This window comes from Prionailurus viverrinus, chromosome F2 (assembly GCF_022837055.1).
Source record: "Prionailurus viverrinus isolate Anna chromosome F2, UM_Priviv_1.0, whole genome shotgun sequence".
NCBI classification, from domain to species: domain Eukaryota; kingdom Metazoa; phylum Chordata; class Mammalia; order Carnivora; family Felidae; genus Prionailurus; species Prionailurus viverrinus.
Genome location: NC_062578.1, coordinates 62,252,083 through 62,279,333, shown reverse-complemented (window position 1 = coordinate 62,279,333; position 27,251 = coordinate 62,252,083). Strand labels below are relative to the sequence as shown.

The following is a 27,251-nucleotide window of genomic DNA, read 5'->3' as shown; positions in this document are numbered from 1 at the left end:
TAGCAGTGTGCAGTTATCCCGAGAGAACAGTTGGATGTGTTATATTCATCAGAGTAGAATCTTAAGTCAAGCTGTTGTCATCTCTGCTGGAAAGGCCTTCTTCCCCTTGGATTTAAGCCATGCAGTTCTTTAGCGACACAGTTGTTTTGAAAACACTATGAACCATATACTTCATTCAAATTTATAGCAACTGTCAAATCTCCGTATATAGTTCCAAGATTGGATTGTAACAGTTTGACCTCTCAACCGAATTGCATGAAAGATACCATCCAATTTCCCTTTTTAATTCAGAATCAGATTACCCAAGAATTCAATGTAACTAGAAAAGCAGAGAAAATAGCAAGAAATGCCATCCTCATACACAAATAAAGCCAACATGTTTATGAGAACAACCTAAGTATCACATATCAAAAATATCTCCTCGGCTTAGAACTTAGATGATATAAGTCAGTCTGTACTAGAGCTACTAAGTTATGAGGATAATTCAAAATTGCCCTTAGACAACATAGATTTGAGGATCCTTTGTTTTCAGGATGTTCTACACTCAGACTCTAAAACTTTGGGTCTTCCTTGCTTGCTATACATGAGGCCATGGAAGGGGATTACTCAGTCTTTGAAGATTATGAGCCTTAGTGTTGTAGGTAATGCTTAGACACAATTGAAAACAGGACGTCTTCTCTCCAATGCCAGGGTCAAGTTGTTAGTGCATTCCGCTGCACTGCACTCTGTCATGCTTGGGAGTTGGCTAGCATTTCCAGTCTGATAGAACCTTCCTCATTCTGCATCTTGGAATTAAGGAGCTATTTAATAGAACTGGGCTCTTTGGAGCTCAGTTTTTGTGTGTGTATGCAAGTTGAGAAGTGATGATGGGACAATGATCAAATATTGCAAAGACAGTGCTCCTTCATGGATTCCATTATTTGTCAGAATATTGCACAGCAGTGACCTGGCACTAATGATTAAACCATACGAGCTCAGGCAGAATCAAGGTGAGTGAAAGAAAAGTGCACTAGATCGTAATAATATATGAATAGAGCTAATGGTAGTTTGGAAAGCACATTTTTAATGGAGTTTTATGAATTTTTTGTCTTCAGTTACCTAACAATGCACATTCAAACCGTGGTATTGCTGATGCTGTTGTACAGTGAAATATTAAAATCAATGAAATAATGGAAATAGAATGCTTTGGCTCAGAGTAAGGTGGCATATGGTGGCACTGTGTGTGAGAGGCAATATTGCATTGATCAAAAGACCAAGTCAGGGCCACACAGAATGACTGTAACCTGTAACCAGTAGTCCATTATTTAGAAGACAGATGGCACATAAAAAAAGAAAAATAAGGAGCCTGCCATTCTTCCCTTTGAATTCCCATTAATGAGAAATATTATCCTTATCGAGGGTACCATTTGGGTCTATAATGAAGAACTTTTGTATTCTGAGTGTATATGTATCTATGTGTATGTTTGTGTTGATTTTCCTTATAGCCAAAGAAATGCCCAACTTCTAAATGTCGTGTCTTCTTCCACAATGATAAAGATTGAGCTCTAGACCCCTGAAAGGACCCCAGGAGCTGTCCAGTGTAGCAATAGGGAGAATTGGCCATTAGGAGAGGGACAGAATGACTTTTCTGTTTGGTGAGATGAGATCCATACTTGTTCAGACTTTTGAGAAGGCAAGTTGATACAAACCTTTTAGAAAACATTTGTCAGTACATATGAACTGTTTTAACAGTGTTTATACCCTTTGACAAACTTCTAAAGAATCAATTTTAGGGGCACCTGAGTGGCTCAGTTGGTTGAGTCCAACTCTTTATTTTGGCTTAGGTCATGATCTCACGGCCTGTGGGTTTGAGCCCCACATTGGGCTCTGCTCAGAGCCTGCTTGGGATTCTCTGTCCCCTCCTCTCTCTGCCCCTCTCTCTCTCTCAAAAATAAATAAACATTTAAAAAATGAATCAATTCTAGATGTGGAAATTTTTAACTCGTAAATATATTCATTGCTCTGCATGGAAAAAATTACACTATTGTTGGTCCTTTAGGATACATAGCCCATGAATACTATTAACCATATGGAAAGACACCTATAATATCTAATATCTGTGATATTAAAACTATGTACAAATGGAAAAATCTATGCCTAGAAAATGGATTCAGGAATGAGACTTTTTTTAAGGCAAAAAAGTCAAGTCTTAAGTATAAAAACTTGGGCAGCTCTTCCTAACAAAATCTGAGAGGTTGTTAGAATTTACATATTTTATTTTACTACAAATGAGAAAAGTGAGACATAAAGATGGCAAGTTGCTTGACCCAGGTTAAATTAAACATTTCCTGTTGCTCTTATAACTTTACCAGTATCTTCCTATCAAGATACATTTGAAGAGAGTATAACATGCCTACTGGTATCTCAGAAGATTGCTATAACTTGTTGTATCCTTGAATTTGAAATGATAACAATATTGTGATACTGAACCAGAAGGAGTATGACAATGAGAAGCATACTGCCCCGAGACTCGAAGTGAATGGTGAACCACTTTGTGGCATCCTGAGCTCCATGTCATTCGTATATATGTCGGATTTATGATGCTGTCTACTTTCAATTTATTCTGTGTCTTGATGTCCAAATTCATTTAAGTGACCACATAAATTTGGAAAGCAAAAAAAGAGGATCTAAATGAAAAACTAAAAGGGAAAATAGACAGTAGATTTGGAAGGTATAAATAATATTATAAAACTTGAATAAATGGTATAGAAAGTGAAATCGATAGCCACATAAAAACCTTTAACAACCATAAGAAGTTTCTCATAATTAATGCCTACACAACAGCATTTTTAACACACCCCTGTTGTACCACAGAGTGTAAACATTCATATTTTAGCTAGCTTCTTAAACTCTCCACCAAATTAGAAACCATTACCAGCCATATAAAATTAGCAGTTTTGATCTGGGAGTAAGAGAAAATACAGAAATCACTAAACTAAGATATTTGAGTTCTTTCAAATTACCTCCTTGCTTCCTTTCTTCTCTCTCATTAAGAAATATAAACATGATAAGGTTTGCAAAAATAAATGTAACTTGCTTTATTACTTATCTATCACTATGTGGGATGAGACAAATGTGTTAATAACCTTAACAAATAATAAAGCTCCAGTTAAAATGGTCTTTACTTAAAATCACGTTGCATTAAATGGGAACCTGGAAAATAATGATTTAGGTCTTAAATCTCTTGAGAGGCATGGTAGGCTTTTTCTTTTTTTTTTTTAAGTGCAAAAAAAATTGCTACAAACATGAGATCCTGTATCAAGTTAATTATTTGCCAAATCATATCTTAATGAGTGGATGGTATAATTACAAGAGTTTGAAAGTCACAGAGAGAAATCTGTAAAGTGGACTAATCATGTTCATCTGACAAATGATTCAGGATGGGAGAATGTTTGACTCTAAATGTAGAATTTAATGATCTGCGAGGTCCCAAAGTCCAAAGAAACTAATGAACTAGCATGGCTATTAGTCTTTATATGCCATGATTCTTGTCCTATTATGTGGGATGTTTGGAGCAATTGTTAACTCACTGCTTTTTGAGGTGAAATGTAAAAAACGTCAGCTAACCAGTATGCCAAAGTCCTACAGTTGACTTTGGAAGGAAAATGAAATATGACAGGTAAATCTGCCTCCTAAATTAAAGGAACAGATCAGAACTTGAACAGCTTCTAGAATGCGCCATGCCTTCTGTACCCTCCCCACCCTGTCTCCACATGGATATGTGTGTGGACCGAGAATAGATCATCCTGGCAAGGATCTAGAACCACAGCTGGAGGCTCGACCGTCAAGGCAACTGTTCCATGCACTCTGCTTTCAAATGAGAATGGACTTACTATTATAGAAATCCAAGGTAGAATTTATGGTTAAACTGAAGTTTAATTAGGAAATTTGATTAGCCATAATTCATCTCTTTCTCTCTCACACTCTCTTCCATTGCTTTGTCACTCTGTTTGTGTCCCAGACGCTTTTATCTGTGAAGAATTTGGGGGTAGTCGCTACTTAGAGGGTCATCATTCCCCAAATTTGGACTGAACACGCTCCTTATCAAATACCATCAGGGTTTCATCCTCACCACACACTGTGTTTTTATTTTCTAGATTATTCAGGACAGAATATTCAAGCACATATCACGTAACAGTTTAATATGGAACAAACATCCTGGAGGACTGTTCGTATTACCACAGTATTCATCTTATCTGGGAGACTTTCCTTACTACTATGCTAATTTAGGTAAGTGAGTTCCTTTCAGGGTGCTACCTTGTGTTTACCCTCCAGCTGTTGTCCAGGTTAAAGTCCCTTGATTTTTCTGTTCTAGAGCAGGGTCTTCCTACCAGCCTGCATGGGACATTGCTTCCTAGGGCCCTGTCATACATGGCGTGTCGAGATCAAGAATTATAAATCTAGCAGAACATTGCAAGATGAAAAAACTCCTTTCTTGTCTGAGCAGCACTTCACATTTAGTGGAGTCATTCCCTTTTGAGACATGGGCTCCCCAAATGATGGATCATTTTGAACATGACGAAGGGTTTGCTGTAATTTTACGTCTCCTCTTATATGAAATGGAACCAGAAGAGCGCTCCCTAACTCTTTGTTTCTTCGTTTGCGATCTCAACGTATCTCTCTCCTACCAAAGAAAAGTGGAATTAACAAAGGGAATGGAGAAAGATTTGATAATGTATGACAAGAGACAAACCTATTCACCCATTTAACATTTATTGTGCTCCTCTTATATGTTCCATTAATGCAATGCTAGGTGGTAGAAATAAAAAAATCAGATGAGACACAATCTCTGCTCTCTGGCAGCTTCTAATCTAATCCCAATGAGGAAAAGGGAATGGGCAGCGTCCTAGACAGAGCTCAGCTATTACTGCCATAGACGTTTACGTTTTTGCAGCCCCACTTTGTACTAGTGTTAACAACATCTTAGACATTCCCCTCATTCACAGTTCCAAATTGGAGAAACTCTGGGACAGGAAAGCATCTTTCAAGATATTGTGGGGAAAAGACTCTAGATTTTCCGCCCTGTGCAGATGTTCCCCATAATGATCTCACCCGTGAGTTGTGGGTGTTTAATTTGAAACTGATAAAAAAGAAACTGAACGAAAGTCCTGGCCCAAAGTATCAACCAGTGACAAAGAACCCTTTAATCCAAACCAAACATGTTATGGGGACTGGTAGTAAAACCAGGGTATGGTCCACACTGGGTAATACATTTAGAATTTGGTAATTTTTAGAATAAGGCCATATTTGTTAAAAATCCCTATGTATTTTTTGTAGAGCTAGTGAGATCTTCATGTGGAGCAAGCACATTAGAAGTGTGTACATGATGCTGCTCAAACTAGTACAGGAAAACGTTAAAGCAGTGACTTGTCCTCACCGTGAAAAAGGAACCCCTCCATCATATTTATTCTTCCTTGGCAAAATTTTGATTGTGTATCTAGATAGTGGGGAAGTTAGCTTCTTTCTAACATGCTATTAAAGTACCAATTGGAAGATACAATTTGCTCTACAAAACACCCATTGAATTCTTTAATATGTATAGTCTGATTCTTCCCTTTACTCTACCAACACCAAAGCTGAACTTGAATGTCACTGCACACTCTTGTTTGCTTTTAAGCTACCAAAATGCAAAATTTGTGGGTCTAAACTAGTGAAGTCTTAAAAAGCTTTTAAACCTGTCTCCATTTTCTTAGTGAGTTCTTACGGAAAAACTCACTTGAGGGAGAAGCCATCTCACTTCTTTCGCTTTGGTGGCAGTGCCTGTTTTGCATATTTATGACACCTTTCTACCTAAGGCTTCAGAGCACAACAGTTGGCAGAGGTCTGGGTCACACACTTATTCTCTCAGTTTCTGTCAGCACCGCACAGAAAGAGCTTCTTGGGAGCATAGAAGCTTCCACTCCCAAATGATGGTGATGATGACAGTGATGATGATGATGGTGATGGAGATGATAGCCATGAACAAATATTGAGCACTTACTATTTGCTGTTTCCGCTGCTACCTGCTTATAAAGCATTCACTCCTTTAATTCAGTTCTGATAATAACCCCACAGGTTTGATGCTCTGACCCTGAGCCCCATTTCATAGCAGGGGAAACACCGAGGGGAAGATCCCACCACCACTGGGGGGTAGCACAGAGATTCAGACCTAGACAGTGAGGCTCTGGATGCTGTTCTTTTAACCTTTACCATTTGCTGGTTATAATTTGAAATGGTAATAATCAGGCAAAAAAAAAAAAAACCCACACAAAAAAACAATAAAAAACCCTTAACTACTTTATTAAGAATAAGAGCTATTCAAATACCCAAGGAGAGAGAGTACATTTTCTTAAATCCATATTACGATATAAGCGACTAGCATAGACTCTTTCTGGAGTAGAGGGAGGTGAGTGGTGGGGTGTGTGTTAAGACTTTGGGTACCTAAAGAGCAGACGGGTGATCAAAGATGCATCCCCAGGGGAGGAAAATGTTATCAAAGGAAGAACCTGCAGATACACATTGAGCTGTAAATTATCGAGGTCCTGGAGCCTCAGGCAGCAGTTAACTAGCAGCTTTTCACCTTGTTTTTGTTCTGTCAGGACATAAGAGGTGCAGGACAAATATGCTAGGAGGGAACATTAGCTTAGGGTGAGGCAATGGAGCGAGGAGGAATGATTTTCTGAGTGTTGTTTTTCAGTGTTTCATTGGCTCCTCTCCCCTTTCTATTTCAGGTTTAAAGCCCCCCTCCAAATTCACTGCAGTCATCCATGCAGTGACCCCCCTGGTCTCTCAGTCCCAGCCAGTGTTGAAGCTTCTCGTGGCTGCGGCCAAATCCCAGTACTGTGCCCAGGTGAGTGGGGGTGCCAGCAGCACCTGCCTCCTCCAGCTCAGCGGACCCGAGACCCCCCCCCCACCCCCCGCTTTTACCTGCCCTCCACTTTGCTCCCTGGGACTCGTCTAACTGTCATGCCCTGCTACTCCCCTTTCATTTGTCATGCCTTGTTACTCCCTTTTCATCAACTTAGAGGTTCTTGGAAGTGAAATCTAGCACAGGTAAGGGATGGGTTACAAAGAGATTTTCCGCTGGGGTTACATTTAAATATATACACCAACACATTCTTTAAAGAATGCGTAAGCACACTATTTTGTTTTTAAATGTCACCGTGGTAAAGTAACATCAGAAATGCCATGGGAGGACCCAGAAAACTAAGTTTCAATGGAAGGAACAGACTTGCTGGTTTCAGGATGCATCTTTCATAGCAACTATGACTTAATTATAAAATTGGGAGCAGAAGATTACATCTTTGACAATAAAATTTTCCAAATCAGTGTCACTCCAATACTCTTTGCAGTGGTTTTCTGATTTATAAATGAGGTTGTATAAGAAGGCTTACAAACAAGGAAAGAATTAAATCATGTTGAAGTATGCCTTTTGGAACACATTTATTGGAAATAATAATGTCAATAAAATCAGCAACCAATGCTGATTTGGAGAATCCAAATCGTGAGCTTACCAGGCTGGTTCCTTCTTGAATTCTGTTCTCTCTCCCACGTTGTGTGGAGTAGCACTGGCTCATAGCCAGAATTCAGATGCTCACTATATGTTTTTATTTAATTTGGTCAGTGTTGTTATCTTGCTCATAGTAAGACATCAGAACTTAGGAAACCACTATATTAAGATTCAGCAACCCTGAAGTTTACGTCTCTTCTCCCCAGCTTTCCCCTACCTCCTTGTTGTGTTAGGTTACTCTTTCTGCCCTGTCTCTCTAGTTGTTGAGGTCACCAGGTTCTGAAGGTTGTGTGGGAGGGGACCCTCTTTAAAATTCAAGGTTGATGTCTGCCTCCTGCTAAGGCTTCCGTCTCTTGTCCCTCTGTCTCGAGAAGGAGCTGGGTTGGAGGCCTATATAAAGCCAGCCTTCCCGAGCCATCTAACGATCCCCTTTCCCTTTCAGATCATAGTTCTATGGAATTGTGACAAGCCTCTACCAGCCAAACACCGCTGGCCTGCCACGGCTGTGCCTGTCATCGTCATTGAAGGAGAAAGCAAGGTAGGATGGGAAGGTGGCCCTGAGTGTGGAACCACATGGAGCCTTTGTTTCTCTGTGGGATGCTTTGGGCATTGGCTCTAGATTACTTCTTCCTGCCCAGGGGAGCTTCTAGCCCTGGACTCTTTTCTCTAAAATTGCCCCTGGGACCCCTGGGTGGCTCCGATTCGTGAATTGGAGCCCCACATCGGGGACTCTCTGCTGTCAGTGCAGAGCCCACTTCAGATCCTCTGTCTCCCTCTCTCTGTAGCCCCTCCCCTGCTTGAGTGTGCTCTCTCTCTCTCAAAAATATAAATAAATAAATGAATACATACATACATACATACATACATACATACATACATAAATAAATAAATGAAATTGTCCCTGTCGCTGAATATCCTCAGCTTTGATTGGGTCCTAATACTAACTCTTTAGGAGCTTTGTGACCCTGAATATATTTTCCTTCTCTGAGCCTCAGTTTCCTCATCTATAAAACAGAAGTAATAACACATACTCGTAGCGTAGCTATTAGGATTAAATGCATTCAGGACCTGGCAATGGTGATCTTTCTATAAAAGATGAGTATCCAGATGAGGCTGCCAGTGCTGGTGATGCATGAGGTTTGCTTGGCTGGTTAGCCTGGATTACTTGTGTCTTTCAGAATAGTTGCTGGTCTTCACATTTGTCCTCCAAAGGACATTTGCATTTTAATTTCCTTTGCGTGTCTCCACCAGAGACCCACAGGTGCCACCTAGCTGGCCCCTTGCTTCCATTCTCCAATTCATTTTGCCTAGAGCGGGATGAACTTCTTAATCATCTCGCAGCCTCAAGGGATTCTGTTTGCTAGTGCTTTACATTAACATTTGAGGCCATGTGTAATGTGTTCTTGGCCAGCCTTACCAGTCTTCTCTCTCATTGCTTTCCCCCACAGACCTTGTCCTCTCACCAAATTTGATCATCCACGGTTACCTAAATTGCCTTCCTGCCTCTAATTCTTGTCTTTCCCTTTTGCTCTAAGTCTTGACTATCCCTTCTCAACTCTTCACCTCTGTTATCAAAATCCCCATGTATTCTTTCATCCCTGCTCCCATGCACCCTCCCCTTTGGAGTTTCTTCCACTCTTAGCAGCATTCTTTTTTTCTCTAGCTTCTGCTTGTTACTTCTTGTAGGCCATAATCCATTGTGAGGCAATTAGTGGCTCCTAAATAAAACAGATTGGTGAAGCAGTCATCCAAGAGACCTCTTTTGTCAGTGCCCAAGGAGTCCAGTCATGAGAGATTGTCTCACACTAAGTAAAACATCTTTGAGCCAGAATAAAAAAATATCAATTGGGTCAGACTATTCAAAACAATCACTTGACTTGCTAAAAGTGGCAGTTTCACACAGTTCAACATGATGCAGTGAGAACTGTGACTGTCATGTGGGCAAGACTATCAGTGCATTATCCTGTCATTTCCAATGTTATGACTGCCTACTGTGTGCTGGGCACCATGCAGTGTGATGGAACACAGTGTAGAGTACGATACATAGAATCCCAGCATTCCCAGGGCTGGCATCCAGCGACATGGGTATCCCAGAGCTGCTTCATAAGCATTTAATGAGTAAAGATGGCAATTAGAAAATCACCTGCCTCTCGGCATGCGTCTTACCTACTCTTATGAAATCCATCTCCCCACAGATGTGGTTTTACAAGAGGGATGGGTGCACAAAAATCTCCCGCCTATAATCCCATACATCTTTCACGCCATTGCCAATGCCTGAGGTCCTGAACGGTGCTCAGATGCATGCTGTCAACTTTGGACTTGGAAATTCATTGTTTTTGTGCTTACATGGGTGACTAGATCTTCTGGTAAAGAAGTCTTCCTTTGAATTTGTTAGAATATCCATACAGGCTCCAGTCGGACTGACTGGGAGCCGTTCTGACTTCTATGGCTCACAGATTCATTGGTTGATTTTATATTTTTACCCTCCAAGTAGTCCCAGTTTCTTTATTTACGAGACAGTGGGTTTTATCAGATGTAGCTTATAAGATACTTCATATTCTCCCCGCCATATCTGTGGCGTCTTGCCATTTGTTGAGTCCTAGCCTCCACCTTGGCCACTGATTCCAGTGGGCCATGTGATTCCTTTGCTCTCACTCCCACTACTCTGGGATTGCACCACCTAGTAAAGCATTTGCACCCAATTAAGTATTGCTTAAGGCTCTGTATTCCGGTTATCCTAGGCTAAGACTCAGGCCCATTTTGAGGATTCAGTGAGATAGTGCATTATAGGTGCTTAGCCTGGTTTCTGTTATACACCAAGAGTACAATAAATGTCAGCTACCCTTCTGTGGAGGTATTGTAATGTTCGTATCATGAACCGTAAGACGAGTTACTAACTTTCTGTGCCTCAATTCCTCCTTCAGTAAATGGAAGCAATCATAATACCTAACAGGGTAGCTAAAAGATCAAATGGTGCAACACTGTACTTGTAAATGTGCTTAGAAGTATGTGTGCACGTGGTCAGTGCTCGGTAAACGTTAACTCTTATTGTTCTTTCTATAATTGCTTATGGATATTTCTTATCTTGCCCATTAGATAATAAACTTCTTGAGTCTTGGTAGTCATTTTAGTTAATCCTAGAAGAGGTTGGGCTGGCATATGGTAGCTAACTGTTTCTTACATGAACTAACAAGCAAAAGCCAGTTCACTCAGGATTGACTTTGTAAGTACACCAGTTCCTGTCATGCTAAAGCATTCAACTTTTGGAATGTAGCTGAGGCAAGGTATTTGAAAGAGAGCATCTAGTTTCTACACTAGAATTTGAAGTGGCTAGATTATGGGCTCTTAACCTCTGTCGATGAAGCATGTTCAGAAAAAGGAAGTGGATCCTTTTAAAACCAGTGGTTGGGAACATAATGGGAAAGGAGTCATAGGTCTCCTTATTCCCCATTTTACATTTCCATATCTAGCCTTGAGTTTAGAGTTGATGTGTTTGCTGCTTTGGCTGCAAAATTCTCTTTTGAATTTATAGGCCTTGTCTTTGCAGCTCTCCCCCTAAAGACTTAACAAGGGAAAGGTCAGGGCATCACTAAGCTGGCAGCTAATGGTTTCTGTGTTAGTCAGTGGACATGTAAACAGTATCAGGAGAATTGCTTCAGGCTGAGATTTCTGAGCACTGTGTATATGGGGTTGCTGATCACTTTATATTTTATTTTATTTTGAAAGCCTGAAAAAGAAAAAGAAAACTTGACCCAGTTGACAGATGTGTAGGAGCAGACCCTGGAGCCATTTATGCTACAGATCCATCCCTTGAGCTCCCAGAGATGGGAAATGTGGGCACTTCCCACCCTTTGATGTCAGAAGCCCTCCAGTAGCTACACAGGCACAGAAGCCGATCCTGAGATGGGGGTTCATGGATGAGCTAGCTTCTTGGGGGTTGGAGGCCTCAGATTTGTGGAGAGCAGACCCTTGGTAGCCAGGTTCAGGGTCTCCCTTCTCCCTCTGTCTCCAATGACCAACTGCTGCATTCCCTGGCCCTTTGTGCCTTGGAAGTTGGTGGCAAATGTGCCTTTTCTCTCAGTCTCCAAGTGTGAATTTAGAGAGGATGTCACAACTGTGAATATAATTTCCAGAGGAAGGTGGTGAATATGAGATCACTTTATGTGCCCCCAATTCACTTTTGGGGTCCTTGTCAAACCTGAGGCAGGTCCAGCATGGTGGATGAGGTGCTCTGTAGAAGCTCACCATCTGGGATGCAATGCTGGTGGGTCCATGTTGAGCAAGACATCTAACCTTTCTATGCCTTAATTTTCTCAGCTGTACAATGGGGTTATTATAAAGATGAAATGCGATGACGTGTATAAAGAACTTGGAACATTTCTGACACAAAGTAAATGGGTTTTTTACCATGTTAGTTATTCTTAAAGCATCATTCTCATGGTTAGTTATCCTGTGGTACATTCAGCACAGAGGTTGAAGGTATGACTGCCACAGAGAAGTCTTTCTAGACTTAATTTTTCCAGCTGGTCCCTTTATCCCCAAAGCCCTCACCACCACCCCCACCCCCCCCCCCCACCAAAACACACACACCTCACCATGCCTTATCCTGGAGTTGCCCAAACTTTATTCATATAGTGCCTTCACAATGTGCCTAAATCCATAGACCACATGTGCTATGTTTATTTAATATTTTTCTATAAATCAGCTTACTTTTCGTTTCAGTGAAGTTATTTTTGAATAAGTTTACTGCTCCCTGTTATTACTATAGCCACTAATCTCTGTGTATGTATATTTTCTCATCTGTGCTAACATCAGTGAAGAGTAGAATTTTCAAATGTGTGTCTACACCTCCTGAAATGACATGGCCTTCCAGTAGTGTGTGCCCCACACTTGGAATCATGGCTCCATCCATCCACTCTCTCCAGGCCTCAGGGTGCTGGTTCTTTCCTCCGTGCCTTATGTCTGCTGAGTGCTGTTTCTGCCTCACTTCTCTTTATACCCGGTGGATTCCTGTCCATCAAGTCCTACTTAAATGTCCGTCTTCTCTAAGGTTTTCACCTGTGCTTCCAAGTGGCTGGCTGCTGCGTCCTCTGCACCCCTGGCATGGTCCATATCGGGCTAGGACTGGTCAGCGGCATCTCGATGGCTGCGGACTGTGAACTTTCCCAAGACAGGAGAAAATGTCTTATTTACCTTGTCCTCCCTTTGACTAGCAAGGTGTCTGTACACAGTAGGTGCCCAGTAAGGGTACATGATTCTCCACCGATGGGAAATGGAAATATTCAGTGTTGAAGGATGACACGGTGGTAGAACATTCTTTTTGAAGGTGAGGATGGGGGAATTTTCCTGAAAACGGGTCTCCAAATTTACTTCTTTTCTTTGATTCCTTTCCTCCTGTCTGCTTTCTCCCCACCCCAGGTTATGAGCAGCCGTTTCCTGCCCTATGACAACATCGTCACAGACGCAGTGCTCAGCCTTGATGAGGACACTGTGCTTTCCACCACGGAGGTAAGGAGCGGGCGTGGGCTCTTCAGGCAGGTGTCCCAAACCCCAAGGGGCCAGCGTTCCCTTTGCCCTTGCCTCGGCTAACTTGAAAACCTTTTTCAAAACTTCCTGCACAGTCGGTTTTAATCAACCTGGTTCCTGATAGCACCTTGCCACCACCTGGAACCCTGATGAGGGCATTCTTTCCCCCTTTGTTTTCTCTGCTAATTGGCTCCTCATTTGCATGGCTGTGCCTCACCTCTCCCCTCCTGCCTGCCCTCCTTTTGTTTTTCAACAGCACAGCTGTGGGCACGTGTGCAAAGCCAAGGGGAGTAGTGGGGAACCTGGCTAGCATCATCTTGAGACCACACAATCCAGAGCAAACAGCCCATCCTTCCCCGGTTATCCTAATGCCTGTGTGCTGTGTGCTGCCATTGTTAGGGAAAACTATTCTGGGTTCTGAAGGCAGGCCTTCCGTCTCGGATTCAAGCGCTCATTTTCCTTCACCCACACAAGAGCAAACGATTTCACTCTTAAGACGGAGTCGGAGATCCTTGCTATTTCAGATGTTCAGGTATTTGTGCCAAAAATAAGATTGCACAAAGAACGTGTGAGGAGGAGAGAGAGAGGAGGAGAGATAGATATGATAGAAAACCAATTTTTACAACCCGAATGAGTATTGATCTCAGAAACCTTACTTTAAACCATCAAGGGGACCAAAGACAGTTCTATAAAAATGTCATATATCGGAAATGCATTATTAATGGTGGCTGCTAAAAAGCACAGAGACTGAGCTACTTATACCTTTACCTTTTTTCCTCCCTCTTATTCATAATCATTTTCTTTCCAATTTAAACATCGACACTTACCAGCATGCACTTTCCTGGACGCTGGACCGATTCTAATGGCCTGCTGCCTGCGCAGCCAGCGCTTGGTGTTAACCTAGGCCAACAGTCCCACGGCCTCTTTCTTGAAATTCGGTGGATGCTTCCAATTTCCATCAAATGGAGTTGAACAGAAGTTATGTGCAAGAGCTGCCTAAATAACCCCAGGACAAAATGCCCTGGGCCTCACTCACCTTGGTAAATGCTTTTTCTGCAGCCCAGGCTCTATAAATACTCAGTGAATGAATGATTGGAGAGATGTGTGCTGAGGTGTTTAAAGCCTGAGCACAAAGCCAGTTGCGGCACGTGCAAGTCTGCAGGAGAAAGGGGTTTGGGGGGGGACAAGCTCTGCCTAATGTTCAAAGGGAAAGACAGCTGTGGAGTACAGGGTGTGGGACACTCCAGCTTGCATGTTTCTGCTGCTTCCTGCAAGGGAAGCCGGCATCCCAGGAGCACATTCATTCAACAAGTATTTATTGGGGGATCTCCTTGTTCTGGTCTCCACGCCGGGTACCTTGATGACCCAGCTCCTGCCTCTAGCCATCACAGTGGTGGCAGCAAACAGAATTCAAGTCTAGTGATTTCAGTGAAGGGCTTTAGGATGACTTAGGTGGGCGGGCTTGTAGGCGCCCGGGTACCTGGAGAGCGACAAGAACCACAAGCAGCCCCCACCCCCAGGGGTGAAGAAGGGAGAGGAGGAAATCGTGTTTCATCGTCTTTGAGAGGAGACTGCTCTCCAGGAGCTGTGACAACAGCGGAATATGGCAGATGGGGGCGAGATAGGGCAGATAACGGCGGGATAGGGAAGATGGCGGTGGAATAGGGAAGATGGTGGAGGGGTATGGACGGCAGCAGCGGGATATGGCATGTGGCTGTGGGATAGGGTAGATGGCGGCGGGGTATGGTAACTGCCAAAACTCTGATGCCAAACCTAGGAGGGAGCCGGGAAGAAACACCCGGACCTCTCTCTTTCTCCCTCTCTGTCCCACCTCCATGTTCCTCCTGGTGACTGCCGTTGACCCAACTCAGTCGGCCAGCAGCCTGCAAGGGAGACCAGGTTGTGCCATCCGTAGGGTTCCATCCTGCCCGGCCACAGAGCATGGCCAGAAGAGCAGGGAGGGGACATTGGAGAGCAGACGGGGAAAAGCAGCACGCTGGCCTGGTAGAATGTGTGGTCAAGACATCTGTGGCGTCTATTTAAATCATTATCCCATGGCCTCAAATACTGATGCGCGTTACATCTTCCCCTGGGCAGAAGGCACTTAGTCCCACTCTACAGGTGTTTTTATCTGTCCCATGGGCAGGTATCTTGCAGCTTCTTTGACGTTTCCATGGGCTGGTGAACGTCTTTTCAAAGACTGGCAATTCCAGCCGCCCAGGGCGTGCTGGGAGGGACACGAGTCCTGTGTGAAGTAATGAGAAGTCAGCGTTGGGGGGGGGGGGGGGGCGGGGGGAGCGGTGTCGGCGTCGTTGGCCAGGGGTCTGGTTTACTTTTGCCTGCTGACCGCGAAGTGCTTGTGTGACCTAAAACGGACAAGGACAAGGACTTCTCTTTTCTCACTTTTTAAGTGAATGGATGTCGGTTCATTTTATTCCCTCTCTGAGGATTCTTTGGTTGTTTAAATGCCTCTCTGTAGTATTAAGGATAGATTTTTAAACAGCATTCTGCAAAGGGTATTAGATATAGTTGGTTTACAGTTATTTACATTTATCTGGGTTGCTGCAAATTCTCAAAAGGAAACAGATGTTGGTTTTTAAGAGAAAAGGCCCTAAGCTGACCTTTGCCTCCTTTGATGTGTTAATGATCTTCGTGAAAGCAGAACTATCACAAGAATCGTAGTTTTATCTGAATTTACTTTCCAGTTCCTTTGAAATGACTTGAAACGGCTTTGAGATAGTAAGAAATTCATGTGATGAAAAAAACCCCATCGGGTTCTATAGCAGTTGCCAGTGCGTGTGTTTCCTTTTCAAAGAATAATGGAAAACCCCAAAGAGCGCTGACAGCCAGGCTGATTCTTTGACGCCAGGCTGCATAATATACGGGCCCATCAGTTGGCGCCATTAGTATCGAGCGCCAGTGACGGTGTGCAGGTTATCACAACCTATTCCAATCTTCTGGCAGATACGGTCCACTCCCCTGCTGCCGGCTCCGAGATACCCTGCCCCCACCAAGCTTTCTTAATGTATTTTCCAACGCCTGGCTGCTTCCCCCCACCCCCCGCCCGGATGTTTGCATTTGGGGGAACAAGCTACGTTCTTAAAGCCTTTCTTATCTTGAGTTAGGGAAACTAGATATTCAGAAAATTTTGAATTTATGGCTGTTCACAAAAATAGTGACTTCTGGCCCCCAGTGAATTCAGAGATAGAAGGACCCTCACAGATGATTCAGGCCAGTGTTTCCTAGAGGATGGTTTGTGCACAGTAGTTTTGCGTGGTTCGTGGCAAGCATATTTCATTTCAACAATTGTATTTACTGTTTGCTAGAAAACAATATAGCCAGCAGTGAAACCTAGGATTTCACTGACATGTTTACATAGGATGAGGCTAAGTAAGAAAAGGAAAAAAACAAACATAGGCAATTTAAAGAAAAATATTAAATACGTGATTGTGTGGTGTGGGAGTGTGGCAGAAAAGAGAATGATGTTATGCATGTGGTGAATGCTTGGGAAATACTGATCTAGGCTTATTTTCTGTGCTCTTTATTTGACGTAAAATTCACAACATAACCATAAAATTAACCATTGTAAAGTGAATAATTGAGTGGCATTTACTACATTCACAATGCTGGACAGTCATCAGTTCTGTGTCATTCAGAAACATCTTCATCACCCCAAAAAAGGCTCCATATCCATTAATCAGTCACTCCGTAGCTTTTGGAACCGCCGATCTGGTTTTGTCTCTATGGATTCCCTTATTCTGGGCATGTCATACCATATGTGGCCTTTTGTGTGTGGCTTCTTTCACTCAGCATACTGTTTTCAAGGCTCAGCCATGTTCTAAGTACTTCATTCTTTTTTATAGCTGAATAATATTCCATTGGATGGAGATACCATGGTTGGTTTATGTACTCATCAGTTGATAGAACTGGGTCGTTTTCGCTGCTGGCTGTTGTGAGTAGTTATTGGCTACGCTTTTCAACCTCTGGGGGGGTAGGAACCAGCCTTGCCGCCATCACTCAGTTCCCAACCACCATCCCAGCGTAGCAACTGGAAAATTTTGTAGAATAAATGGAATTTCCATTTGCATGGCTTATTGAGAAGAGACTGGAGACAGGTCATGGAGTGAATGTGGGACCTGTGTAAGAGTTAAATTGCTCTCAGTACTGTAGCAACAGAGGTAAAAAGGAGGCTAATGGTAACAGTACATACCAAGTCTGAAACCAGATGGCTGGATTGAAATCTTGGCTCTGCCTCTTACTAGCTCAGGAGAATTACGTGAACTTCCATATACCTTAGCTTCCCTCTCTGTAAATTGGAGACTATAAAATTACCCACTTCACAGGGTTATTATGTGGGTTAAATGAGTTAAAATGTGTAAGTACCTCGCACCAAAGCATTACATGATTATGAGCATTAGCTGATCGCTTGCTGTTCCTGTTTTTATTTTTTATTTATTTTTCATTCATCAAACAATCAAGTCAGAAATTAGCTCACACATTTGAAAACAGATTATTTGCTAATTATAAATGTCAGTTTCCAGCATGTTTAGAGAAGTACCTGCTTTGGGTTAGTATAAGCACTGGAAAGTCATTTACCTGCGTTTCCTTTAAAATAATCATGTGGCAAAAAATAATAATAATAAAATAACCATGTGGCTTCACTTGGAGCTTTTCCCCACTTACCCTTAGTGACTTTTCATTGTGGCTGCTTCTTCTAGATTTCCTTTTTACTGAGCATCTTCAAAGCTGAGAGGTCAGACTTACATTTCTTTATGATATCTGCTCTGAATTTCTGGTAGAACTTGTGTGGTTTTTAAGCATCTTTTCTCTTGCTCTTAAGAGGATGCTTTGATTCTAGTCACTTTGGCTTTGCCGTATGCTAGTCATGTTGCGTGCTCTATATTCATACTCTGGATGTATACAGGAAATCTCCCATTTATAAAACAGACACATGTGTGCCTCGTGTGAATCAGTGGTCACGGGCACCCTAGAGGAAGGAGGGGAGAAAGCAACTGCTTTTTGACTTGTGTTTTTTCTTGAACAAACTGGATTCTGAAGGACCTATCAACAATTTCTTTTCTTCTTTCATTTCTACACTCATCTGAAGTTTCTTCAACAAAAAACATTAAAATGTGCATAATTATGGGGCAAAATGTCAAGCAGTCAGTTTAATTTGCTGATGAATACATGGAATTAATGTTGCGCAACAGTCCTGGGATTTCGCATTATGAATTAGCAGGGGGAAGGTAATGTTTTGTTGACATTTGTTGACACTGTTGATTGCTTGTTTGGCTTGTGTTCTGCCTGCAGGTGGATTTTGCCTTCACAGTGTGGCAGAGCTTCCCTGAGAGGATTGTGGGGTACCCCGCACGCAGCCATTTCTGGGATAACTCTAAGGAACGGTGGGGGTACACATCCAAGTGGACAAACGACTACTCCATGGTTTTGACAGGAGCTGCTATTTACCACAAGTGAGGAATTTAGACATCTCTCATATAGATTTTTACGTAACTCCTGTAGATTAGCTTCTGGCTGTTGCATAAATCGGAACTTGGGCCAGATCTTGTTAACAGTATTAACAAAAATTAGTTTGCATCACTGTTTAAGTTCTGTCAATGTGGCCAGCATGTGTCTTTGAAACCAGTAAAACCCCTTGGCTTACTGCATTTCCAGAAATAACGGTAGAGTAACATCTTCAATTTGTCTGAAGTTGGAGGACATACTCATGTACATTGAGTAACTGAACATTTTGAATAACAACTACAAAAGTAAATACTTAATTGTGCATTCCCAGGCACCATTCTGAGTGCTTGGGGTTTACCTTTGAGTAAAATTAAAAAAAAAAAAAAAAAGGAAAAGAAATTCCTGCCTAAGTAGGCTTTCTCTTTTAACAAGGGGAGGACACAATATTCATAATAATTTTACAATAGGTTAAGGGAGTGAGTTATATAGCAAAAAGGCAAAGTCAAACAGGTCAAGGATCATGAGTGCTGAAGATAGAGGGGAGGTTCGAAGGTGGCCGGTGATCCTTATTGAACAGGTGAGATCGGAGCAGAGCCTTGAGAAGAAATCATCCAAGAGGATATTTGTAGGAAGAGTGCTCTGGTGTAGGGAACAGCTGAACTAAGCGAGTGCCCTGAGCCAGAATATCAGGAAGACGAATGTGCCAAGAGTGGAGTGAGTGGAAAGCAGGGGAGAGAGGCATGGGAGCCAGTGCAAGGGTTTGAACAGAGTAGAGACATCTTTTTTAGGCATCCACTCTGGGTGCTGTGATGAGAACAGATGATACAGGGGACAGGGTAGAAGCAGGGTGACCTATTAGGAGGTGATTGACATCTAGGCGAGAGATGATAGAGCCTGGGACCTGTAAGTGAGCACTGGAGGTAGTAAATAGGGATCAGATTATGGGCATATTTTGCAGATGCTCCAGTCTGATGACTAAGTTTTTTTAACCTAAGGAACTGGATGGATAGGAGTCATTAAAAGATGGAAAAAGCTCATATGGCTGAATTAGGTATTAGGGAAAATACAGGAGTTCAGTCTTGTGCATGCTAAGACCTCCAAAAAGGTATGTTGGAAAAAGGGCAAGGATAGAGATACACATATGGGACTTGTTTAAATATATTTGGTCTTTAAAGCCAGGGGACTTGGGTAAGACTACCAAATTAGTGAGTGTAGGTGGCTAATGTTAGTGACTCAGTCATTAATAAATTCCCCATTCTTCTGCCTTAGTAAGGTGAACACACTAATCTTAACCTAGTCTTCTTTAGTAAAGAATAGAGAGTCTTGCCATCTCAGGGACAGAGTTACAAGTGCACAAGGTAGAAACATTTAGGTTGACTGAATCTTGATCTTAAGACCTTACCTCTTTTTTTTTAATGTTTATTTATTTTGAAAGAGAGCAAGCAAGGGAGGGACAGAGAGAGAGAGAGAGAGAGAGAGAGAGAGAGAGAGAGAGAGAGAATCCCAAGCAGGCTCCATGCTGTCAACGCAGAGCCCAACACGGAGCTCAAACTCACAAACTGTGAGATCATGACCTGAGCCAAAATCAAGAATCAGATGCTTAATCAACTGAGCCACCCAGGTGCCCCTTAAGACTCTACCCCTTGAAAGTTCATTGTTCCCTTTCTTCCTGTCCCTACCACTCAATGAATCTGATTCATTCAAATGATTTTTCCTATAAATATATGCTATTATATCTCTTAATAGTAGAAAAAATAGTAGAGGGAGAAATAATTCAACTTAATTTTGGGTTCTCCATAATGATTGACCACCAGATTAATTAGGGTTTTGATCTAACAGTGTAAAAATGTATGGTTTATAGGCCACAAAAATGGAATATTGTTGGACTCAGAGCCATAGGATACTTGAATACAGTTCTGATTAAGCCAATAATTAAAATTATACAGCAGTTTTTAAGGATAGGTAGATAATGTGTGAATAACTTCTCTTACCATCTGAATATTCACCTTCTAACCAACCACCCTGATATTAAAGTCACACTGGCCAAGCATATCTGCATGTTATTTCCTTATCTGTGAAGCACAGGTAATGACAGTACCTGTATCATAGGCTCCTTATGAGGGTTACACAAGGCCTTTCTTGTAAAGCATTTTAGAACATTATGTGGCATATAGTAAGTACCATATAGTGATAGCTATTGTCATCATCTGTGATCCGTTTAGGGATTCAAAGAGTAAGTATAGGTTTCCTGTCAAAGAAGACCACTTGTCATTATATAATGATGGCCACCTATGAAACCTGTCTGGTTTTTACAGATATTATCACTACCTGTACACCCATTACCTGCCAGCCAGCCTGAAGAACATGGTGGACCAACTGGCCAACTGTGAGGACATTCTCATGAATTTCCTGGTGTCTGCTGTGACAAAATTGCCTCCAATCAAAGTCACCCAGAAGAAGCAGTATAAGGAGACAATGATGGGGCAGGTAAGAATAGAACTCTCCTCCTCTGCTTTGCTCTCTGTTGGTTCAGCCTAAGGTAATAAGGACTCACTGTTCTTCTAGGAAGCATGATGAAGAAATATATGTGTGTGTTTATACATACATACGTACACACACACACACACACACACACACACACACCTAAAAGCTTTAAGGGAGTATATGGTTGGCACATGGATGAATAGGAAGACCTAAGTCAAGGGTATCTTTCTATCAAGAACATAAAAGCTCTTACATGACCTACAAAGTGCCATGAGAAAGATGTATCTTATCCAGAGTTAAAGACCTACAAGAATTTATGTAAGTTTATTGTAGGTGCTTTATGTAATGAATAGCTAATAATACTGTCTTCAACAGAGCCTTCTAGTAAGTGCTCTTGAGTTGGGTGAGCATCACAGTGACAGACCAGGAGTCATAAGCCTTGATTTTGACCTAGAACTAACATCTATAGGCTATACACAAGTCAGCTACCTTCTGAAACCCAGTTGGTTCATTCTTAAAATGGAAATAGTAAAAGTCTACCTCACGGGGTTGGGGTGACATGTATGAAAACTTTTATGAAAGTAAAATATTGTTGAATCATGTAAGGTTAGTAGTAAGTAGTAGTAGTAAGTTTAAGATACTTGCAAGGAAATACAATTCAACTTTCTCTTTTTACAAGTAAGGAAATTAGGATCCAGAGACTTTAAATATAGTGCCACAAGTCCCCTACTATTAGAGACAGAACTGGGAGTTGAATCCCAGGCTCTGTTCCTTCCACTGCTCATTATTTTACACTTCTAGGTTCCATAGCAGGATGATCTAGATATGCTGTAGTTCATCCACCTTTATTCATCCTGGACAGAGCCCAGTACCAACAAGATGCCAAAAACCTTTAGACCATTTAGATCCACCCAAGTTAAATCGAGAATCCAACAGTATTTGAGTCAACCTGGAAAGATGTACTTTTGAGAGTTCTATCAGTTCACTTGTTTGGAGCTTCCCATGTACCTGTTCCAATCGTTATTGAAAATCGTATATAGATCTAGTTTTTTGCAAAGGAACACTTAGCCAGGACTCATATTAACACAATTGATGATTTTTCATTCACTGAATTTAGTAAGAACAAAAAACATGCAGGATTTTAAGTATATAAAATTTCATAATTCAGTATTTATGAATGTGTAGAGTATCGGACACTGTTTTAGATACTGGTTGTGACAGAGCTGCTGTCCTTAATGAGCGAAGAGTCTAGTGGAAAATTTTGTTTCCCTCTAACTACTAAAAGAACAAGCAAGAGGATTTGCAAGAGTTTTTCATCTTGAAGGCTGACAGAGTATTCAAATTCAAGCAAGATGTATTGAGTGGCTACTGTGTGCCTAGCCATTTTCATCTATGTCACTTAGGGATATAACATTCCTTTAACATTGTTTGCTCAGAGAGTTCAGTGAACTTCCCTGAGGTTATGCACTAATTAGGGGTGGAACTCTAATAACACATGTTTTCTTAGGCATTGGTTTTATGTTCTTTTCATAGACTTGCCAGTTCTACCAAACCAGTATTTCAAGTGATTTTGCACATATTTGGGGACACATCTAAATTCAGCCTTAGGTATAACTTGATGTATCTAGTTAATATGTACTATACGTGCCTCTGCTTCCTATCATGCACATTAGTTTGTTGAATGTATGACTGGTGAAGTAAATGGATATCATGTGGTATGATTGTTTTTATTACACAGGAAATGGATCTTCTGTAAGGTGTTGGTTGACCAAAAAATAAATGTTGAAATCTAGAGGCAAAAATGATACTTGAATGACTCAACTGGATTCTTTTTTTTTTTTCATTTGTAAGAGAGGCTAAGCAAGCTCTTGACAGTAGTTTCATTTGCATACATTTGCATATGTGAGCAAATGTCTGGGGGTAGGGAGTCTGGCCTTTGGGACAGTCTGCTCTGCTATGAACTCCACTGGTCAGCTTAATTAGAAACTTTCTCTGACTTACCAAGTAGAGTTCTCCTACCATAAATGGTAGAGGATGGAACTCGAGATCTGCCCTTTTCTAGCCTTGAACAAGTAAATGTAATTTCCCTAAACCAGCTTCCTCATCTGTGTGTGTGTGGGGGGGGGGGGGGGGTGTTATTACCTGGGTAGATAACTTGACCAGGTTGTTGTTATGAGGCTCAAATGAGCTTCATGGAAACACTTTACAAGTAGTGTTTTGTTTGTTATTCTGCTGCTCAGAGGTAACTTGACATTCGTGTTTACCCTCAATGGTTCCTTTCAAGCACGTTGACACTTAGGTTTTTAAGTACTCTGAGTGATTCTCACAGTAAAACGTACCTTCCTCGGAAAGTATTCTCTAACAGTACATGAGAATAAAAACACACACACGTGCATATACATCATTGTACAGTTGCCTATTGATAAATGTGTTTGTGTTTTTCCCCCATAATCTGGTAGCTCCCTTTTTCTTTGTTTCATAAAAACATGGTTTCAGAGATATTATGCTTGTTTAAATTTCAGTGCTTAAGCCATTTAAGGCTTTCTTTTAAATCAGTGTTATCCACATGATCTAAAAATATTTAAGCAACCTTAGGGGAAACACAGAGAGCTAAAGAGATGGTAGGCATCTTTCCTACTTACCTAGAATCAACCAAGTAAACCAGAAGGTTTTAGAAACTGTCTTTGAAACCATAAACACATTGTTAGTCATAGTATTTGATCGCAAGTACAAAGGTTTATGTTTACTGACCATAGTAGTTGGAATTCAACCGGTAAATCGTTCCAGACCAGGGAATTAGTCAATATGGAGCTTTGTCTGTTCGCCTGTTTTTAACATCAAGGAAAGTCGCGTATCTTGGGAAAACCTTCTGGCGAGGCTGAAACCCAGGACTAGTGCTGTCATCACCTTCTGCAGGCGCGTGGGACGTTTGGTGGCCCATCCAGACCCCAAGCTCTGTCACTTGCCCTGGAACCTGACTTGGTTTTCTGCGGTGTTCCAGCTCACCTTGCACTGTCTCATTGTCTTCCTCGTCTCTCTCCCTTTCCCCAGACTTCTCGGGCTTCCCGCTGGGCTGACCCCGACCACTTTGCCCAGCGACAGAGCTGCATGAACACGTTTGCCAGCTGGTTTGGCTACATGCCGCTGATCCACTCTCAGATGAGGCTCGACCCTGTCCTCTTTAAAGACCAGGTCTCCATTCTGAGGAAGAAATACCGAGACATTGAGCGACTTTGAGGAATCCGGCCAAGTGGGGGAGGGGCAGCGAGAAGGGACGGGGTCAGGCTGCTCTCTCTTCCCAGTGCAGATCCGCTAGCAGCGGAGCCAGATTGTGCCAAGTATCCAAGTAATCTTAGATGAACAGAATGACAAAAAAAAAAAAAAAAAAAGGAAAAAAGAAAAAAAAAGGCCAATGAAAACTCGACTCCTGGCTCCTGGGACTGCACAGGACTGCTCAAACTCACCTCACTGGCTTCTATGTCCCAAGACTAGGTTGTGTACAGTTTAATTATGGAACATTAAATAATTATTTTTGAAATGATTGCTATGCAGGTTTAAACTTTTTTAATGATCAAAACTATTAAAAACCAGAGTTCTTTCTTTAATCAAAATTGTGTTGGTTGTGAATATTTCAAAGCTGCTACTCTTCTTCCCACAAACATCATTGCCGTCGGTCACGCAGGGTTCGCAGCAGTTACAGACGCTCAGACTTCATGGAAGACACAAGAAGTCATTCCACCCAGTGTCAAGAAATAACCGAGCCTAAGTTTAAGACAAGTTCATGATTCCACTTTGCCAGTGCAAATGTTTTCCACTTCCGAATTTGCAGATCCACTTGAACGTCTATCTCTAATATGTTGCAGCATGGGAGAAAGTATTATGACCTCCAGGTAGACAGTTGTAGCAGAAAACTTTATGTTTGAGACACAGAGGTCTGATCATCTTTGGCATTGGGGGGTGGGGGGAGTTAGTAGCAGGAAAAGACTGTACAATTAAGAATGTTCAGTACACACAAGGAACCATCCAGACAATCCACCAGCATATTAGTGAGATGGAAATAGCGACCCACAACAGTGACCCGAGGCTCTTCAGGGATGTGGGCTAGATCATACCTTTAACCGTTGACACAGGGCCTCTGAGAGCTGGGGGAAGGCTTTGGTTTAGAGGCAAAGGAACAGTGAATGTGTCCATGGCAGACCAGCAATCACAAGACAAGCTCTTTATATTTGTGAAAACCTCGAGTTTCAGAAGCTTCTCATGAGAAGTAATCATATAGACACTCTCCCCATTGAATATGAGCATTGCTGACAAGGAACTGAGGGTACACCTCACCTCACCACTGGGATCCGTATACCACTCTTTGGTCAAACCTTGCTTTGAGCAAGAATCCAGCAAACAAAATAACCAGAAACAAATGTGAATACCGTTTCCTGACACGTTAATGTTTCGGTGTGTGGAGAAGCTGTGTAGGGCTTCTTGTTAAAAAGAACACTTCTATTCCTGCAAATGCTGCTTTCAGTCTCTGATTATTGTGAAACTGCAAATAGAAACAGAAAATATATATGTATCCATTCACTCCCTTCTAAAAGACGGAGATTTCTGGTATCAAATGCCTCCTTCCACTGGGAAAAGGCAAGAGAGAATAGAGGAGAACATTATTGGGTCCCCCTGTTATTCTGAATAAACAAGGCGCACTTTAGTTCTTTCCCCCTGGACTCCCATATAGTTCATAAACTTATTTCTAGTGTTGCTTAGAAGAAAATCCCATTACAGAATTATGTTCCAATCATTCCAAGTGCCTGGCTTAGGTCAGTGGGAACCATAAATCTGGGAGACTTGAACTCCTCTTGCTTTGTAGACGTCCGGAAGGGAAAGAGGGGTGGGCTAGAAAGCAAGGACGGAGGGCCCCCACAAACAGGACAGACACTGGGTGTTTGCAGAGTCCCAGAGAGGTGACTCCATGCTGCCTCACGACAGCACGAGGGCCGGCCCACGCATCCAGACGCTGTGTTGTGAGTGGTGGGCAGGCAAGGAGGTTCAGCGAAAGGGGGGGGGGGGGGGGGCTTCCTTTGCAGCCTCATGACTCAGAACAGTTGTTGAAGTCTCTGTCTCTCATCCAGTTTGACCCAGCTTTAGCCCACTCTCAAGCATGACGTTTTCTCCTAAGTGGATGCAATTCTGTCTTCCGTATTTGTTGAAAACTAATGCTTAGGTCCACGGTACCTGCACTTGTTTCTCTGAAATGCCCCGTCTAATAGGTTCTTTGCCATTTAAGCTGCAACTCTTAGTGACTTAAGCGGTTAGCAATTAATCCTTACTCATCTGGCCTTTGCAAATTTGTATTTAAATTAATTTTTGAGGACTGCCAAATTATTCTTGTGTCTTCCTCTTTTGCAAAAACGCATGCAGTGTTTTGTTCAATGACCCCAAGCCAACTTGAAACTCATGTTGTCACTTGGCTTGCAGAGCAGTGTCCCTGATTGTACCAGTCACATGAATGGATTTGAGGGACTGCCCTGCCAGATTTACCTGCCCCAAAGCTCACAGGGCATATTCTCCACAAACAGTATGTGTTCCATGGAAAAAAAAAAAAGTAATTATAAATGAGAACAACATCTGACACACTCAGCCACTTCAAATCTCCATGGTTTCATTTCATGTCATTGAGCAAATCTCTTTGGGATGCTAGCTAGTATGTTCTTTCCCATTTGGAACATACAGCTGGGAATTGAACAATGCTTAGCAAATCAGTGAGGCTCAGCAGTAAGATGTAATTTTAATTCACTTAGGCAAGAGTTGTATTTCACTGCAGCAAGTTGACAAATCATAAGCATCTCTGTAGGGTGTCCAGAGTTATCTCTCTCAGTCAAGTTTAATGATAACCAGGTGTCCCTAAGTGGGCCAACATGAATTGGGAAGAAGCCAAGGCCAGAGTACAATGCCAATCCCATAATGAATTACATGCAGAAACTCCGTACAGGACTCAGCCACTTAGGATTTCCACACGTTTTCCAGTTCCACATTAGAATAATTTTTTCAAAGCTGGCTTCTGTATTTACATGAAATGGTTTGCAAATACACAATCAAGTTTGCACATACCTGAAATAGATCACCTTTGTTGAAAACTAGATAACCGAAAACGGAGAGCGTAGAGAAAAATCTATGAACTAACCCCGGTAGCCATGCACAAAATATCACATACCTAGGTGGACCCACCTGGACATAAAAGCACACTCTCCAGAGGATGCTT

At 42.0% G+C, this 27,251-nt stretch overlaps 1 protein-coding gene across 1 annotated transcript in view; it reads left to right on the top strand.

Annotated features, from left to right (window-relative positions):
- The window catches only part of EXT1 (exostosin glycosyltransferase 1), a 288,070-nt gene extending 263,458 nt beyond the window's left edge, over positions 1 to 24,612 (top strand). The window contains exons 5-11 of the mRNA XM_047842343.1: positions 4,137 to 4,269; positions 6,750 to 6,868; positions 7,971 to 8,066; positions 12,947 to 13,036; positions 18,365 to 18,525; positions 20,833 to 21,004; positions 24,053 to 24,612. Coding sequence (XP_047698299.1) covers positions 4,137 to 4,269; positions 6,750 to 6,868; positions 7,971 to 8,066; positions 12,947 to 13,036; positions 18,365 to 18,525; positions 20,833 to 21,004; positions 24,053 to 24,238 — 957 coding nt within the window. The 3' untranslated portion in view covers positions 24,239 to 24,612. The remainder of the gene's footprint in view (positions 1 to 4,136; positions 4,270 to 6,749; positions 6,869 to 7,970; positions 8,067 to 12,946; positions 13,037 to 18,364; positions 18,526 to 20,832; positions 21,005 to 24,052) is intronic.
- The last annotated feature ends 2,639 nt before the right edge of the window (positions 24,613 to 27,251 follow it).